This window comes from Heteronotia binoei, chromosome 15 (genome assembly GCF_032191835.1).
Source record: "Heteronotia binoei isolate CCM8104 ecotype False Entrance Well chromosome 15, APGP_CSIRO_Hbin_v1, whole genome shotgun sequence".
Taxonomy (NCBI): domain Eukaryota; kingdom Metazoa; phylum Chordata; class Lepidosauria; order Squamata; family Gekkonidae; genus Heteronotia; species Heteronotia binoei.
This window is the reverse complement of record NC_083237.1, coordinates 67,865,960-67,883,863: the sequence shown is the minus strand read 5'-3', so window position 1 is coordinate 67,883,863 and position 17,904 is coordinate 67,865,960. Positions and strand designations below refer to the sequence as shown.

Genomic DNA, 17,904 nt, shown 5'->3' with positions numbered 1-17,904 from the left:
ATGGGAAACCAAGGCTGGTGTGGCCACTAAGGTGGAATCAGGATGCATTGCGGCTTTTCTCTCATTATCTTGGTGACAATCCTCATGAGGAGAGGAATCGCAGGAACATGAGTAGGAAGCAGCGCGACCAAGGGAGAAGACCATCTCCAGGGACAGAGGGTCTGTCCCCCCTCCTGAAGGTTGCCTCCTTATTGCAATTAATGGGTCCAAATACATTTGGTTCAGTTCCCACTCATGCAGCACAGCACCTCCTCTGCTCATAGAATCATGGAAGGGACCTCCAGGGTCATCTAGACCAACCCCCTGCACAACCCCTTCTTCTGTCTTTTCCAGCATCAGGATCTTCTCCAGGGAGTGCTCCCTTCTCATTTGATGGCCAAAGTATTTGAGCTTCAGCGTCAGCATCTGACCTTCCAGAGAACAGTCTGGGTTGATTTCCCTTAGGACTGACTGATTTGATCTTCTTGCAGACCAAGGGACTCTCAAGATCCGGGGTGTCAAACTCGTTTGTTATGAGGGCCAGATCTAACATAAACGAGACCTTGTTGGGCCGGGCCATGTTCCTTGGCTTCTATCTTGGTGTGAGAGGGAGGAACATGCCTGTAGCCAACGGAGGGGTCCTACCGAGGGAAGGGGTTTTTAATACAGCAGACTGCCTCTCCACCCCCCTCGCTAAGGGCCTGCATGCCACTGTCTCAGCTATGAAGTAATCTTTAATTTTGTACTTATTTACATAGTGGTACTTTCTGGTTGCTCAACCATTACATCATGTTTTCCCTGTGTTGTTGCTGTCAAACTGTCTCAACTATGGCTTCTTGAACTGTGCTGAGACGTTCCTTAGTTAAGGACAATATTCATGAATGCTGGACAGTGGGATGAAGGACCTCTTTTGACTGATTGTGAATTCATGGATTTTTCAGGCAGGTCCTGAAGTCTTATCCACATATTTTCCTCACTTGGAACATGACGGGGATAAAACTAATAGGTCACCTCAATAAAGATGCATGTGCCCATCACCCTTCCCTCATGCGGAGATGCACTGTTAGTGCCAAAATAACTAACTTTGTGAATGCAACAGAGGCAGAGAACAGCACAAAGGGGACGACTCTGTAGGCAAACCTAGAGGCAAATGCCAGCAGTTTGTTAGGAGCTGGAAAAACCTGGAATGTCATCTCCTTCTGAGGAATAAACATCTAGTTTTCAGAACGGTCCTCCAGGTCCTTGGCATGCCTGTCAAGTCACTGGGCTAACCTCCCCTGCCCCCCACCCCCAAGACAAAAGTGCAAAGGCCACTAGTTTCCTATTCCTGGGCAGGATCCAGGCCCCCTAGATCAGTGGGGCCAGGCACACTGTTCCCTAGAGGGCAGCAGGTGAGGCACAAAGGGAAAAAGAAAAGCTCCAAAGCGAGGCACCAGTGTGTGAAGGCATGGATACAGGCCAGAGCCCCCTCCTCTTCCACTTCTGGCTCAGAAAAGCAGGGGAGAGGGGGCAAAAAAGTGAAACAAAACAAAAATTAAGTTTGCTCCCAGGCAGGGGCTCAAGAGTAGCCCTGGAGCCCGGCTCCTCTTCAGACGAAGGCAGAGCCAAAGACTGGAGCGGGGGGGGGGGGGGGGGGGGTGTTTCTCCTCTGGAGGGAGCCAATTCTTGGCAGAAGGCCCCCCCCTTTTGCTGCCTGCTCTCCTGCCTAAGACAAGAATCTCACTACAGTGAAACGTTCAGCTTATTTCCAAACGGATGGAAGTAGTTACATTGGCTATCTGTTTGGACACACAAAGGTACTCACCGGTAATTCATCTTTCTGATTCCAAACACCAGTGCACTGTCTTTGTTCGATCACAGCTTTGATGTTAATTAGAGCAGGCAGTGCTACACAACCTGCTGAAAAGCTGGGGAATAGACAACATGTCAAGACCTGAGGTTCTTTGGCAGAAAGACACTTTGAGACTACAGCTGCAATACACAGACAATACAGCAGCAGATTTTGGCATTCCTTCATCTACTTCTGAACCATTAGTATTGATAAAACAACATATAACTATGAAGCATAGTTAACATATGTCAGATTAACCTTATTTCTTTTTTTGAGATAGTTACTAACTTGCTGGATCAGGGAGATAGTGTAGACATAGTTCATCTTGATTTCAGTAAGGCTTTTGAGAAGGTTCCACATACTATCCTTGTTGACAAGTTGGTAAAATGTGGTTTGGATCCTGTTACTGTTAGGTGGATCTGTAACTGGTTGACCGATCGCACCCAAAGAGTGCTTGTGAATGGTTCCTCAACCACTTGGAGAGGAGTGACAAGTGGAGTGCCTCAAGGATCTGTCCTGGGACCTCTTTTGTTCAACATCTTTATCAATGATTTGGATGAAGGAATAGAGGGAATGCTTATTAAATTTGCAGATGATACTAAATTGGGAAGGGTTGCAAACACAGAAGAAAACAGAAACAGGATACAGGATGACCTTAACAGGCTGGAAAACTGGGCTAAAACCAATAAAATGAATTTTAACAGGGATAAATGTAAAGTTCTGCATTTAGGTAGGAAAAATCCAATGCATGGTTATAGGATGGGGGAGAGTTGTCTTAGCAGTAGTATGTGCGAAAAGGATCTAGGGGTCTTAGTGGATCACACGCTGAACATGAGTCAACAGTGTGATGCGGGTGGCTAAAAAGACAAATGCAATTTTGGGCTGTATCAACAGAAGTATAGTGTCCAGATCATGTGATGGTATTGCTTTACTCTGCTCTGGTAAGACCTCACCTGGAGTACTGTGCTCAGTTTGGGCACCACATTTTAAGAAGGATATAGACAAGCTGGAACGAGTCCAGAGGAGGGCGACGAAGATGGTGAGGGGTCTGGAGACCAAGTCCTATGAAGAAAGGTTGAAGAAACTGGGGATGTTTAGCCTGGGGAGGAGGTGTCTGAGAGGTGATATGATCACCATCTTCAAGTACTTGAAGGGCTGTCATATAGAGGATGCCGTGGAATTGTTTTCTGTGGCCCCAGAAGGTAGGACCAGAACCAATGGGTTGAAATTAAATCAAAAGAGTTTCCGGCTCAGCATTAACAACTTCCTGACCGTTAGAGCGATTCCTCGGTGGAACAGGCTTCCTTGGGAGGTGATGGGCTCTCCTTCCTTGGAAGTTTTTAAACAGAGGCCAGATGGCCATCTGACAGCAATGATGATCCTGTGAATTTAGGGGGAGGGTGTTTGTGAGTTTCCTGCATTGTGCTGGGGGTTGGACTATATTACCCTAGAGGTCCCCTCCAACTCTATGATTCTATGAAATGTGCAGGTGGACTAGGGAGAAAACTGAAGAGAGACTGAACTGGAAGTTGAACATATGAAGCTGCCTTATACTGAATCAGACCCTTGGTCCATCAAAGTCAGTATTGTCTTCTCAGACTGGCAGCGGCTCTCCAGGGTCTCAAGCTGAGGATTTTCACGCCTACTTGCCTGGACCCTTTCTGGAGATGCCAGGGATTGAACCTGGTACCTTCTGCTTACCAAGCAGGTGCTCTACCATTGAGCCACTGTCCCTCCCCAAGTTATCATGTTCCTTGGTGACCCCTAAGGAGGACTCGGCCATTGACCTTAATCTTCCTAATAGCTCTATGTGGCGCCTTCCGTGGGAACTGCCCTGGGTTGGCGGGAGACTTTTTGTGTGCGTTTTTTACTATAACTGTATGTTTCGTTCCTGCTTTCATCATTCCTGGCTTTGGCTTTTGTATCTGAAGCCAGTGAACCTTTTACTCTTTTAATATGAGAATTGATGGGTTGGGTCAATAACTGGCAGAACCTCAGAGACATCACTAGACTGCTGATATAGAAATCAAACAGATTACATAAACTCTTGTTATCTCTACTAAACAAGACCAGGAGCCAAATGTGATAGAGACCATTACTTGCCAATATAGAAAATTAGAATAAAGTTGAAGAGAAACCTCATAACAGTCATAGTGCCAAAACATAATCTAAGCAACATTCCCGAAGAGTTTAAAGAACATGTAAACAACAGATTTGCATTACTACATTCAAGTGAATGTAACTGGAGGTACTATCAAGGAAGAATGCGCAAAGAGTATTCCTGTAGTCAAAAGAAAAGAAAGGCCTTGATGGATGACTGATGAAACTTTTGAAGTTGTTAAAGAAAGACAAGAAGCAAATGGTGACAGAAATAGGAACACGGCATTCCAGTCGCTTAGAGACAAAGAACCAACATTTTTAGAAAGGGAGGTCTGAGCTGCACTGAGAGCAATTGGCAGAAACAAATTGTCAGGAGTAGACAGGACACCAGGAGAGCTATTCCACAGGGAGCAGAAAGTGATGGTTTAAATGGCCCCCTGCTTTCTGCACCCCACTGCTTAAATTCCGCGCCCCCCCCCAGCGATTTAAACTTTAAATGGCTCATGAACAGGTTCAGTTCACAAATCAATTTGTATTATTAGTTCATGGTTCGGTCAAGAACCACGAACCAAGCAGCATAGTGCGGCTAAGGCTTGTCCCTAACTGCTGCAGAACTAGGGGGGAAATCATTCTTGATTCAGTCTTTGCAAATAAATGACATCACAATCAACTAAAAAAAAAGAGCAAGCTGCCAACTCAATTTAATAAAGAGCAAGCTGCCAGAATGGACAAATAAACAGGGTGTTATTTCTATTATATACAGAACAATATATAATTATCCAATGGATCAATAAGCTAGGCCTATAGGGACTTCCAGAAGAAGGATCTCCATGTCAACCTCAGCATGGAGGAGAAGGGAAAAGGAAAGGAAAGGTCCTCTGTGCAAGCACCAGTCGTTTCCGACTCTGAGGTGACGTTGCTTTCACAACGTTTTCATGGCAGACTTTTTACGGGGTGGTTTGCCATTGCCTTCCCCAGTCTTTTACACTTTCCCCCCAGCAAGCTGGGTACTCATTTTACCAACCTCGGAAGGATGGAAGGCTGAGTCAACCTTGGGCTGGTAAAGGCCATGGTAAAGGCTGTATTTCCCACTGGAAGTCAGGGTTTGATATGCAACACTATTATTTGTGTAAAATAAAAGTTTACTAAATCTAAGATGAATTGTTACAGCAAATGTCCAGATACAATATCCATTTCTCACTTCTCTCTACTAAAAGGAATTTAGGTAAATCCTCCGCATTCCTAAGGTACTAGGCCCTAGTTAAAGTTAACAGTGCAATCCTATTTTAATGTTAATATTTAATATTTATTATTTGTTTTTATGTTGTAAAACCTTATTGGTTCTGTGGAGAAATGCCATCTTCTGTGCAGGCTTAACTTTCTGCAGGCTGGATGGGAGGAGACTGTCAAACTTTAGGTAGGCCTTGGCCTAATCTCCTCCTCATTCCCCCCTCCCCTCCTGTTTCCAACTAGTAATCGGAGGGCAACTCCTCAGAGAGTACAGGAAATCCATCAAAGTTATGAGGAATGCTGCAGGAGGGAGAGTCAGTTCCTGGACAGGAACTGCTATATATATTATTGAGTTTTTGGGACAGGAAGCCAATTGTCGGTCAGTCAATTGGAGCCTGCAGGAGACAAAGGCAGGTATAGCCCTGCTCCCAGGTCAGAGATGGTGGCCATTTTGGGGGATATATTTGACCAGTTTACCCCAGAGTAATGAAGTAACGTACCTGTCCTGCATATCACCTAGATAGAGCATGAATTTAGAGTAGGGAGAGAGAGAGTAGGCATTTCTGTCCATGTTATTTTAGAGCAGGGCCCGCCAACTGACAGGCCCAATTCACCACAGGTTTTAATGTTAAAAGTTGCCACAAGATTGGCGACTAAAAAAATCTAATAAACAAACAAGCGGAGTTACAGCCTTCTAAATCAGTGGGTGCAGCTCTGCACAGGCCTGTACTGTTAAGTAGCCAACATTAAAATAATCAGCTAGGAGAGCAACCGTACCTAACACTGAGAGGTGATTCCACAGAGAGTCCCAGCAGAGCACAGGCGTCCCTTGTGAAGATGTCACAGATGTCTGCCCACTGGTTGGCATCCAGCAAATGGACATATGGAGAATTTTCAATTCCCTGCCTCAGGTATACTAAACTTCCCATCAAAATCTGAATATCTGTGAAAGAACAAACCTGAAGATCAGCTATTTCACAGTATATATATATATATATGCAAAAGTTAAATTCAAATGTGAAAAAGTTTATTGTAGAAACAAGCACAATCTAAATACAAAGAGGCAGACAAACTTCCATTTATTATTCATAAGGTGGCAGCTCTAACCAAGGGGCGTGGCCACAAATCTGGTGGAAGACAACACGTGAATTTAGAGCACGGGAGCTCTTCCACAGAGTCTCCAACTTTAGAGATTGCAGGGCCCCACAAATCAGCAAAAAATGTCTATCTTCCTGTCATTCAATGTCCCATGAAGGACAGGACACAAAAGAGCTGAGAGGGGGTATATACAGTGTCTAAGAGAGTCGAATGAAGAGATCTGGGTCAAACTCCTTGATCACCAGTGAAGCTCACCTTGGTCACTACTGCCAGGATAAAAAAGGAATGAAGCAGCAGGTCTCTGCCACGAGAAAGGAAGAGGAAAGTAAAAAATTTGCTTCATACACAGGAGTACAAGATCTCTGTTGGTTTCAGCCCCTGCCAAACAATCCTGTTTGCATCTGCCGCAGTCTCTCAGGGACTCATGGCAACAGATAAAAACCCTTAAGAAGGCCTTTAAAAATAGTTTCTTAAAATGCTTTCCTCCATGTCCTTTGCCTTTGACACAATGCTGAAACAATTAATGGCAGAAGACATGATAGCTAATGTGTCACAAAGTCTCAAAGCAGAGGAACTGACTTGTCTTCCGCCACATAACCAGACAAGTCAGAAGATACTACCCAATACTTCCCAGAGTGAGATCAGGGACTAACAGACTTAACAGACAATAGCAACGTCAGTGCCACCTTTAACATTGACAGAGTTTAATTCTGGGTACAATAAGCTTTCAGGTGCCCGCACTCTTCGGCAACCTTTACCTATCGGCAGAAGGTAAGGAGGATGTTGCCAGGAAGGGCCGATTGGAACAGAAGGCCATAGTTTATCTCGGGAACGATCCAGACACAGATTCTCACCTGAGGGATCTACAGCAAACCTTTTTGGAACTAAAATGTCCAACTGATGAAGTCAAGAAACAGATTAACAAAGCCAGAATGATACTCAGGGAAAACCTGTTGCAAGAGACAGTAACAGAACACCACCGCTAGTGGTCACATACAGCACTCCACTCAAAACAACACAACGCATTATCAGCAACTTACAACCTCTACTGGATGACAACAGTTCTCTTTCACTAGTAGGGGACAAACTTTTTCTTATTTATTTATCTCAATTTCAATTTCTTGCAGACAACCCCCCTCCCCAATCTCAAACAACTCCTCACCCACAATAAGAAAAGCCATGTTGGATTAGGCCAATGACCCATCCAGCCCAACGCTCTGTGTCACACAGTGGCGGCAGTGAATTCCACATGTTAATCACCCTTTGGGTGAAGAAGGACTTCCTTTTATCCGTTCTAACCCGACTGCTCGGCAATTTCATCGAATGCCCACGAGTTCTTGTATTGTGAGAAAGAGAGAAAAGTATATTGTGAGAAAGGGAGAAAAGTACTTCTTTCTCTACTTTCTCCATCCCATGCATTATCTTGTAAACCTCTATCATGTCACCCCGCAGGCGACGTTTCTCTAAGCTAAACAGCCCTAAGTGTTTTGACCTTTCTTCATAGGGAAAGTGTTCCAACCCTTTAATCATTCTAGTTGCCCTTTTCTGGACTTTTCCCAATGCTATAATATCCTTTTTGAGGTGCAGTGAGTGTCTGATCCCTCTGGAAGATGCCTTTGAGCAGCACAGGTACCCCAGCAACCCAAAGGCAAGGGACATACAGGCTACCACACTTTTAAAAGTCACAGCTGACTTACGGCAACTCCGCAGGGTTTCCAGGGCAAGAGAGGTTTAGAACTGGTTTGCCTGCCTCTGCGTAGTGGCTCTGGACTTCCTTGGAGGCCTGCCGTCCAAATACTAGCCGAGGCTCCCCCTGCTTCACTTCCAAGATGCCATGAGATTGGGCAAGCCAGGCCTCCCCAGGGCAGGGCTACCTCCCTCTCGACTGCAAATTAAAACTCTGAACAAGCCCCATTGCAAAGGAGCCACAGAAGAGGAGAAGAGTTGTCTGGCAAAGTCCTCAAGTGAGGCAGCCACAGTGGCAGATGGGCAGAGCTGAGGAGAAAGGGGCAGCCCCATGGATTCAGGTGTGCACAGTCAAAGCTGCATTCATGAGGAGAGGGGGCAACATGCCTAAATGCTCACCCAAACGTTTTGGGATTGATTCTCTAAGCAGGCAAAACCCCAGCAGTGTGATGCACAGAAACCATTAAAAAAGTAACTTCAAATCCAAACTCTATCACAATGAATATTGCTTACCTTTCTGATGGTTTAGAGCAAATGGCTGAAAGTTTTTCGCATACTGCAATGCTTCTCTCTGGTTTGCAGTTCCATCCATTAATAAACTAATAAAATATAGCCTGTGCAGTTTAAATTCTAAAGAGCTATTCTGCGCCATCAGCATTTCTCTGTTTGTAACAGCCCACCTAGGAGACATTGGAACAACAAAAAGAAGAAAATGTTATTCACCTTAACGGAGTAGTGGTTTATCATTTCAACATTTTCCTCAAGTTTTTATGGATTAATATCCAATTTTCTATGCTTACTTATGAACCGTAACATGCAACCAACAGAGCCATCCCAGAAGTACAACAAAACCAACTTCATCACTCCTTTGGGGACTGGACCAGCAGGACTTCCAGATTAGGATTCACTATCTGAAACCCATTCTGAAATCGGAAGATTCTGTCACAGGAACAGTGGTCTAACAGCAGCAGCTAGTTCTCTGAGACCAAGTCAGAGTTCTGAGGAAACTCCTTGGGTTCAACCTTTCTCTTGTCTTCAAGCAAGCCAGCCCCCTGCACAGGGCCACCAGGTGACGAGGCGGGACAGTCTCTATACACTCGGGGGGGGGGGGGGGGCTCTTGATGCATTAAAATTACCTGCATTGCGGTCAAATCGGCTAGTAGCTTTTGTAAACTTATTTCACATTTACTGGGTCTCATGATCCATCATTGGACTTAGTAGTAACCCACAATTAAACAATCGAAATCTTCCATCTTAAACTAAGCCATGCAGTCTGCTCCAATAAGCAGAACACATGAAACCAGTATTTTAAAGATACCAGAGTGTTCCGAAGCCTAACAGCTTGCTCTGCAATCCTGAACACAAGGATTAAAAGTAAGCAACACTCATTTCACACGAACCAAATTACAAAGCTAAATTTGTCATGAACGGGTACCAGTTTGTGGTTCATGAGCCTTCGTTGTGTACATCCCTATACAACCCTCCCAGGACTGTCAATGTGGTTTTGGCGGTTTGTGATGGGAAGTGTCCCCTTTCAATGGGTTTGGAGTTGACTGCAGGTGTGCAGAGGGCCACCAGCTTGCAAACCCAGTTAAAGATCGCCCCCCCCCTTCCATTCTGCTGGCCTGGGGGAGCCACCACAGCAGAAAGAGGGAAGGGAAGATCCATGAACCTCACGGACCCAAACTGCTTTGTAAAGCAGGGGGAGGTTTGTCTCAGTTTGTGGGACATCATGAACTCAGAGAAACGTCCATCTTCCTGGTTTGTGCCCATCCCTACTGGTTTCCATGGAAGATACATGAACTTGGGAAATACCTTTCAGTGATATCTAGGGCTACAACTCTAAGCATATGTATGTCCTTAGAAAGGTACTGATTAATGATGGAATCTGCACACTAACAATTCCTACTTAATTTTTTTCTTAACACCAAAAGATTTCCAAGAATGCATTTCATTAATGCCTTAATTTCCATGTTATCCATAGCCTGTGCCAATTCAAAAGAAGGATATAAAGACAACGCTTACGGAGTGGACAAGGAGAGGTAGAAGGACAATCCTGAAGACTGCAATGGCGGTCAGTATCAAGGGCAAATCTCAGCTGATATAAACCCTAGTCAGGTCTGCATTCAACTAGCTTAGCAATTCTTTTTTGGAACTTAGATATTACAAGTGGTTCTTTAAATCAAACAATGACCAGCCTACAAACCAACAAAGTAGCTAAATTTAAGGAAGACCAGATGAAGAAGAGTTGGTTTTATACCCCACCCTTCACTAGTCAAGCAAGTCTCCAACTGGCTCCCCTTCCTCTCCACAACAGACACCTATGAAGGCGGGGGGGAGGGGGAGAGAGGGAACTGACCCAAGAGCTGTGACTGACCCAAGGTTACCCAGCTGACTGCATATGGAGGAGTGGGGAATCAAAACCAGATTTCCAGATTAGAGTCCACTACTTTTAACCACAATATCAAACTAGCTCTCGGGACTTTGGTAGTCAAGCTACAGTACAACTAAACAGCTACTGAACACCTAACACATCTGCCATCACACCCAAACATCCAAGATATAGAGAGCAAAAATATTAAGACACCGCAAAATAACCCCCCCTCCGCCCAGCTGCACAACTATATTTAGGGCTCTGTAAAATGAGTTCCATTTGGATTCCTGAATACTTGCAGCTGTGCATGCTGCAAGCTAGTGAGCTTCCTATCCCAGGGCAGAAGAAGGTAGACGACACTCGCATCCCGTTCCAGCAGGATGACTGGGCCAGCTCAGACTCGGAGGCCTGGTGGTGCCCTGCCATGCCACAACAGCAAGCTCGACTTCTAGCAGTCACAAAAGAGATGAAGACAATGTTGGTTGATGCCACCGTCAAAAGATGCCCTTGAAAGTGACATCACTGTTGCTCACAGATTGGGCTACAAGCAGGAAAACAGCTACAGCTCAAAAAGTTATTAATCAATTTGTAAATACCGTACACCAAAATGAAGATCAGGAACAGTTTTACCAAACATATAATTGCAACAGAACTTTCCTTGCGCTGAATGCATTGCTGTAATGGACCAAACAACATCACGCAAAAAATCAACTCAACACGATGGCTAACGTATGGCTTCAGTTTGCTGCCTGTTCCGTTTGTTTCACGCCTACTGCCTGCTTGATAGCCAAAGTGCTTCTTTTAATTTGTGAAATGTCACAAACAATCAGACAGACATTTACGAAGTTATGACTAGAACCAGAAGATATTACTATACTCTTTAAACAACTACCAGATGAAAAGCCCATTTGACATAAAGCGTGTCAATGGCAAGCCCCATCACATCTATCTCCTGCTACTGTTTGGGACAAGAGCCTATTTCTAAGTTTTGTTGTGGGGACTGGGGACAGATGCCTTCAAAGAAGCAAAACAATTATATGATCCAGAAAATATGTGCCATTGCTCAAGACATCGGCATGGATCCCACAATGCACAAGTGGAAATGAAAAAGGACTTTGCACAGTTCCACTTGCACAAGGCCTTGCACAATACTTTCCACATTCCTCCGTATATTATTCAGTGCCCAGAAAATGGTTGCACAAGATTTTGTACCAGCAGAAACACAAATGGGAACACAGTCCATCTGACTTGGCACAAGTGGCTACTGCTGCAATCTCCGTGTGTTTCCTCCTGCACCAGAGCTCTGTGCTGGGAATCAGCCTTCCCAGAGAGATGCTTCTAGTCCTCAAGGGGACCGTCAGCCATCCTGGCTTGCCTTTTCGCTACCCAGCCCTCTTGGGAAACAGTGCGGGAGGCCAGGCACGCCTTACAATGTTCCATGAACTCTTACAAGACAATCAGTTGTTCCAAAAATTCAGGCAACTAGAAATGATGCCCCAATCCTTACAACCGGAAAGGAGCATGCAAGAGCTGAGGAACCCAGCTGCATAGAGGAGCTGTGGGGGGGGGGGCAGGGAAACCACCCCCACCACTTCAGGGGGTTTCTCTCCATTACCATCTCCTACCTGAGGCAGCTGCGGTCAGTTCAGAACAGAGCCAGCCCTATGGAGGACACCAGGTGTGTTTCAGCTACCTCAAAACAACTGCTCAGCACCTGAAAACTGCTGGCTTGGGGGACCTTCCTTGCGTTACCAGGTGGTGCTACATCTTCCCATGGCTATCATGCTGGAAGGGCCTTCTAACCTAATAGAGAAAGCCCATTCTCAGGAAGGGTGGGATATAAATTCAACTAAATAAAAATGAAATTAAATATTCTTTAAGGTTTCCCAGGCAGCTGAGTAACTCACTCTAGTGTTAATCACAAAACTTAAAGTGCTTCCAATTTTCCGTTAAGCTCCACAAATCATTCTTTTTTTTTTAAGCTGCCTCATCTCTCCAGTAGCACCGGACAAGGAGGGTGTTGCTCAGCTGTCAACGAGATCCTTTGGATGGTTTCCAACACCCAAACACAATGCAGCACAGCAAGACGCACCTGTTTAAAAAGGCTGCTGGGCTGGTGACTCAAAGCAAGCAGGAATCCCAAACCTGTCGCCTAATTATTTCCCCTTAAACTTTATATCCAGGTGATTCATGTGCACACTTTGTACCATCACATAATTGGACACAATTAACTGTATGCAGCCTATATATCTGTTTGTTATTTACAGCACATGCTCTTTATCTTACACTTCCTTTAAGGTACATGACTATCTCCTGTTTCCTGTCATAACTTTGTAAGCATTGATTCAATTTGAATATCCCAAAGACTAAATTATGGCCGGACCTCATCAGATCTCAGGAGCTAAGCAGAGTCAGGCCTGGCCAGGACTTGGAGGGGATCACCAAGGAATCCCAGGGCCCCTGCACAGAGGCAGGAAATGGCCAGCCCCCTTGGCTCATCTCGTCTAGAAAACGCCACCCAGCAGCTGTGAGTTGACAACACTTCCCACCACTTCCAACATGCAACAGGCTAAGGAAAACAACATGTCAGCTGCTCAATCTCTTGTCTTTTTCAGGGGACATTTCAAAGAGTTCAAAACAATGCTACCCAGCACAAGCTCAAAACAGGGCTCTACCTCCTTTACATTTTTTGAAGTCACAACTTCAGACATTCTGCAAGCTGACTTCACTATTTAAGTACTGTTGACCTCAGATTGTTGTTGGATTAACAATCGATGCTCCCATCTTTTTTTTTTTATTTAAATTTTATTAAAACTTTTATATGCCAAAACCAGAACAACCAACAACAAACACTAAATAAAGCCTATACTGCATAATTACATCATGCTCTAAATAAAAAAAGAGAACAAAAAACAATTATCTACATGCACCACCATGCCACAGGACAAAATAGCTCACAATGTTAAGACATACAATTAATAAATCATAATATTTACGTATTTAAGTGGAATTTTACCAAAATTAGATTCCTTATTATTTATATATTCTAAAAAGACAAACCATTTTTCAATAAACCAGTCACCTGTTTTGGGATTGTCTTGCAATACAATGCTGGTAGCTAATTTATCTTGGATCAAAATATCCCAAACTTCGTTAAACCAACAATTTAAAGTAGGAACTTTAGAATCTTTCCAGCGACTGGCTAAAGCAATTTTCCCTGCCAACAGAAGTAAAGCAATTAACTCTTTTTGAAGTGCAGAGGAATTAGATTTAACAACAGAGATTCTGGTGTACAAGGAATACTAATTCCAACTATTTCTATTATTTTCCCCAGGACCTTCTTCCAGAAAGCCATGACTTCAGGACATTCCCGCCAGCAGTGTATGAAGGTTCCAGATTTACCACAGCCTTTCCTTCCAGCAGTTTGGACTATACTTAACTTTGCCCTTATAATGCATATGAGGGGTCAGATACCACCTTGCAAAAATTTTGTAATTCTGTAACCTAAAGTAATAAGACTTAGATTTAATAAAGATGATACCCATATTTGCTCCCAATGGTCGTCATTAATTGCAGTGTGACAGTCTCTTTGCCATGCAATTTGCTGACTGGAACGAGACCAGACTGGAAGATTTAAGAGAGTATATAACAGAAATAACACCCTTTATTGAGGTGCTGCCTGTATTGATTAATTTCTCCAGAGGGTTAAGAGATCTATTAGCCATAATTAATGGGACTATTTGATGTAGTGCATGATGCACTTGAGTATATTGAAACCAAGGGATGGAAATTTTAAATTTGTGTTCCAATTGAGCAAGGGTACTCAATTTACCATTAGTTGTTACAACTGTGAGTTTAAAGACGTTACGGTCTCTCCAAATTTTGAATCCATCTTTGTCCCTACCGGGGGGGAACAAAGTCTGGCCCAAGAAGGCCATTACTGGGAAAGAAGCAGGCGATAAAGTATTTTTCCACTGGTCCCACAATTGTAACGTGAATTTAAGAAACGGATTTGAGATAGCATTCTGTTAGCTTTAGAATTCCAAATGTATTCACGTAAGGTCAACCTGTTCAATTTGAACCCAGGCTAGAGTAGAAAAAGGAGAGGCATAAAGAACAATATGTCTCAACTGAGCTGCCACAAAATACTTATCAATGAGTAGAACTACAAGACCACCCAGTTTACAAGGTTTAGCTAGGAGTGATGATGCAATTCTAGGTTTCTGCTTGTTCCATAAAAAAGCAGTTCATTGAGATTGCCATTTTGTTAAGTCTTCCTGTAATATGGGGATAGGAAGATTTTGAAACAAAAATAGAAAACGAGGAAGAAGAAAGGATTTGAGGAGATCAATTTTTTCCAGTATTGAAAAGTTCAATTTGGACCATTCCCCTAAAGTCAAAGTCATTGATTTACTTACTGGACCATAATGTCTGACGCAGAACTCCATGGAAATCACACATTTGCTGCATGCAGCTTCGTCACAAAAGGTTTCATTTTCCTCCACTTCTCCACTATATCTGGGGGGAGATCTACGAGCGCCAAAATTTTCTTGCCAGTGTAGGACAGGGCAGCATGTAGCCTTGCCTCTTTCAAGACGAGATCCCTCATTTTAGGAAATGTAAATTGAACAAGGACATCCCTGGATATCATCAGCACACTCCCCTCTTCAATTTTTAAAGATTTCACCAGCCACTTAGTAATAAATATAGCCGTGGACCCTTCCTCGCCCTCCTCCAGACCCCTAAATTTCAGGTTACAAGCCCGAATGCGATTTTCCAGAATAGCAATCCTATTATCAAGAAGGGCTTCAGATTTCTTTATTGACTTAACTTCCTCTTTAAGTGACAGAGGTGCTTCAGCCATTTGATCTGCCAATTTAGCTGTTACTGAAAGCTCCTCCGTGAGCTCTTGCACTTTGGAGTCTTCAACTGCCTCTTTAAAATAACAATGAATGTCTAATTTCAGTAGGTCTAGGTCGCCTACACAAAGGCGTCTTCATCCTCCTCACTAGGCAGAGTTGTTGCCAGTGGCCATGTTAGAAACGGAGCGGGTAGCAGGGCCACTAACCTTTGCCAAATAGTTTGGTTTAAAGAAAGCAGCAACTGAAGTTTTTTCTTTTGGCGCTGTCTTCTTGTTTCTGCATGGTTGGCCCATGGAGGTAAGACTTACTATGGAGTCTGATGTCTTAAAAAGTACAACATGTGGGGGAAAGATCAAACTGCCTCCGCTCTGCCCCCCCCCCCCGGATGCTCCCATCTTGGTTCATTTTTCTGTTGCCATACAGTTCTAACCCCACTTTAGACTTGAAATTGCAACATAATCAGAACAGGATGCAAACTGAGCACTTATTAATTTGCCAGACCCAACCTGAGAATTTCTTAAAGGAAATCCTTCCAATCTTTCCCCATATATCCCCCAGAGAGCCCTGCACTCTGCTGATCAGCATCTACTGGCTCTCCCTGGCCCAAAGGACGTCCATTCAGCCTCAAGCAGAGTTAGGGCCTTCTCTGTCCTGGCCCCCACCTGGTGGAACACGCTCCCGCCTTGAGACCAGGGCCCTGCAGGACAGGCCAGTTCCACGGGGCCTGTAAAATGGAGCTATTCTGCTAGGCCTTGGGTTGAGGTGAAGGACATCCAATTATGTGGCCTTCCTGCAGAAAGCTGCCCTGCTACGTCTGCTCACATGGAGTGTTGGTATTCTTACTGGCTGTGGCTCCTGCGGACCACCTATCTGGCTGCCAATATTTCACCTTCTTGTAAATCTTTTTATTGTCCTTAACTACTATTGAAATAACTGGTTTTTAATGTTTTAAAATCTGATGTTACCCACCCTGGGCCCATTCGCAGGAAGGATGGGATATAAATTCAACTAAGTAAAATTAAATATGCTTTAAGGTTTCCCAGACAGCTGAGTAACTCACTCCAGTGCAGGTCGCAAAACTTTGACTTTAAGGGCTTCCAATATTCGGTTAAGTTCCACAAATGGTTCTTTTTGACTTTGATCTATTGAAAGTCCAGACTCCTGAAAAACAAAAACACATTCACACTGCCATTAATCATTTTTATTGATGGACAAAAATAATCTTATCAGTACCTTATTAGAACATTCAAAGAATGTATTTTGTTTTCCCAGGAACAAGAAATTCCAGCTGTGATTACCTGGCAAAGCTCTTCAGCTACATCGAGCATTCCTTGCCGGAAAAAGTGCTCAACCATCACCTCGTTCAGAATCCGCTGGCTGTCAGCCTGCCAGCACCCGTCGATCCCCACGCTGCTGATGTCAGAGTCAAAATTCTGTGAAGTATAAACCCAACAATTCAGGTTGGAGCAAAGGAACCCTTCGGTATCTGTACTGACTGGGCAGACTCCTCCACTTTCCAACCCTTCTCCTAGCAGCATTCTCTTCTGTATCAAACACACCTTCTGGGCCACACAACAAGAGGCAGAAACCCTAGTTCATCGCTATTCCATTTGGTAGCCAGTTAGCAGAACAAACTTTTTACAAAGGAAAGGCTACAAGCCATGGGAGGCTCCAAGAGTTTCATAGCATTCTAAAGGGGAGGGAAACCCCCCAGATTGTTGCAACTTTTGGAAACAGCTACCCGACCGTGGTCAGTAGTCTCAATGAATTTTATTGTGGAACTATCCATGTCACAAGGGAAAACTGTAATTCTAGTAATAGTAGACACGTTCTCCAAACAAGCACATTTTATCCCTTGCACCCAAGTTCCCACGGCTAAAAGGTTAGCACAGTTGTTTTTTCAACACGTGGTTAAACTATACTCATTCCCGGATAAAGTAATTAGCGACCAGGGCCCGCAATTCGTTGCCAACTTCTGGCAGGAGTTTTGTAAATTGACCGGAATCGAACAGGGATTAAGCTTAGCTTACCACCCCCAAACAGATGGACAGATGGAGAGGGTGAATGCATTATTAGAACAATATTTAAGATGTTTTGTGAATTATCAGCAATCGAATTGGGTGGAGCTCCTGCCGTTCGCAGAATATGGATACAATAACAGTGTGCATAGCTCCACAAAAACCTCTCCATTCTTAGTAGTGAATAAGTAGGAAGGAACACCATTCCCGCTATTGCCGGGAGGAGTGACACCAGAAGTACCTTCCTCCTTTGAATAACGGTGGGAAAATTAGGGAAAGTTTGGAAAGTTACCCAAGAAAATCTGGAATTAGCCAAAGAAATCTACAAAAAACACTATGACAAAAGTCATACTCCGGTTTGGGATTTTAAAGTGGGAGAGGCGGTCTTTTTGTCTCCTAAGAACTTACCATTACCCCAACCTTCTAAGAAACTTGCATACAAATTCCTGGGACCTTTTCGTATCAAAAGAGTGATCAATAAAGTGACAGGGGAACTTGAATTATCCAAAATGTTTAGTAAAATACACCCTATCTTTCATTGCAGTCTACTCCGATGAGATCCTGGAGCTACGTCTTGGCACCCTTGACCTCAAGCTCCGCAACCTATCCCAATTGGGGATCAGAGTCACCATGAAGTTAAAGAAATATTAGATGCTAAGTTAAAACGAGGGGTTTTGTATTTTCTGACCTGATGGAAGCATTTCTTACCGGGCCACGATGAGTGGG

At 44.0% G+C, this 17,904-nt stretch overlaps 1 protein-coding gene across 2 annotated transcripts in view; it reads right to left on the bottom strand.

Annotated features, from left to right (window-relative positions):
• RMND5A (required for meiotic nuclear division 5 homolog A) overlaps nucleotides 1-17,904 on the bottom strand; it is a 30,854-nt gene that overhangs the window by 7,219 nt on the left and 5,731 nt on the right. For both annotated transcript variants that reach the window (XM_060255799.1, XM_060255800.1), the window contains exons 3-7: nucleotides 16,459-16,593; nucleotides 16,221-16,321; nucleotides 8,438-8,604; nucleotides 5,918-6,083; nucleotides 1,784-1,886 (exon numbers count right to left, since the gene is read on the bottom strand). In XM_060255799.1, the coding sequence (XP_060111782.1) occupies nucleotides 1,784-1,886; nucleotides 5,918-6,083; nucleotides 8,438-8,604; nucleotides 16,221-16,321; nucleotides 16,459-16,593 (672 nt within the window). The remainder of the gene's footprint in view (nucleotides 1-1,783; nucleotides 1,887-5,917; nucleotides 6,084-8,437; nucleotides 8,605-16,220; nucleotides 16,322-16,458; nucleotides 16,594-17,904) is intronic.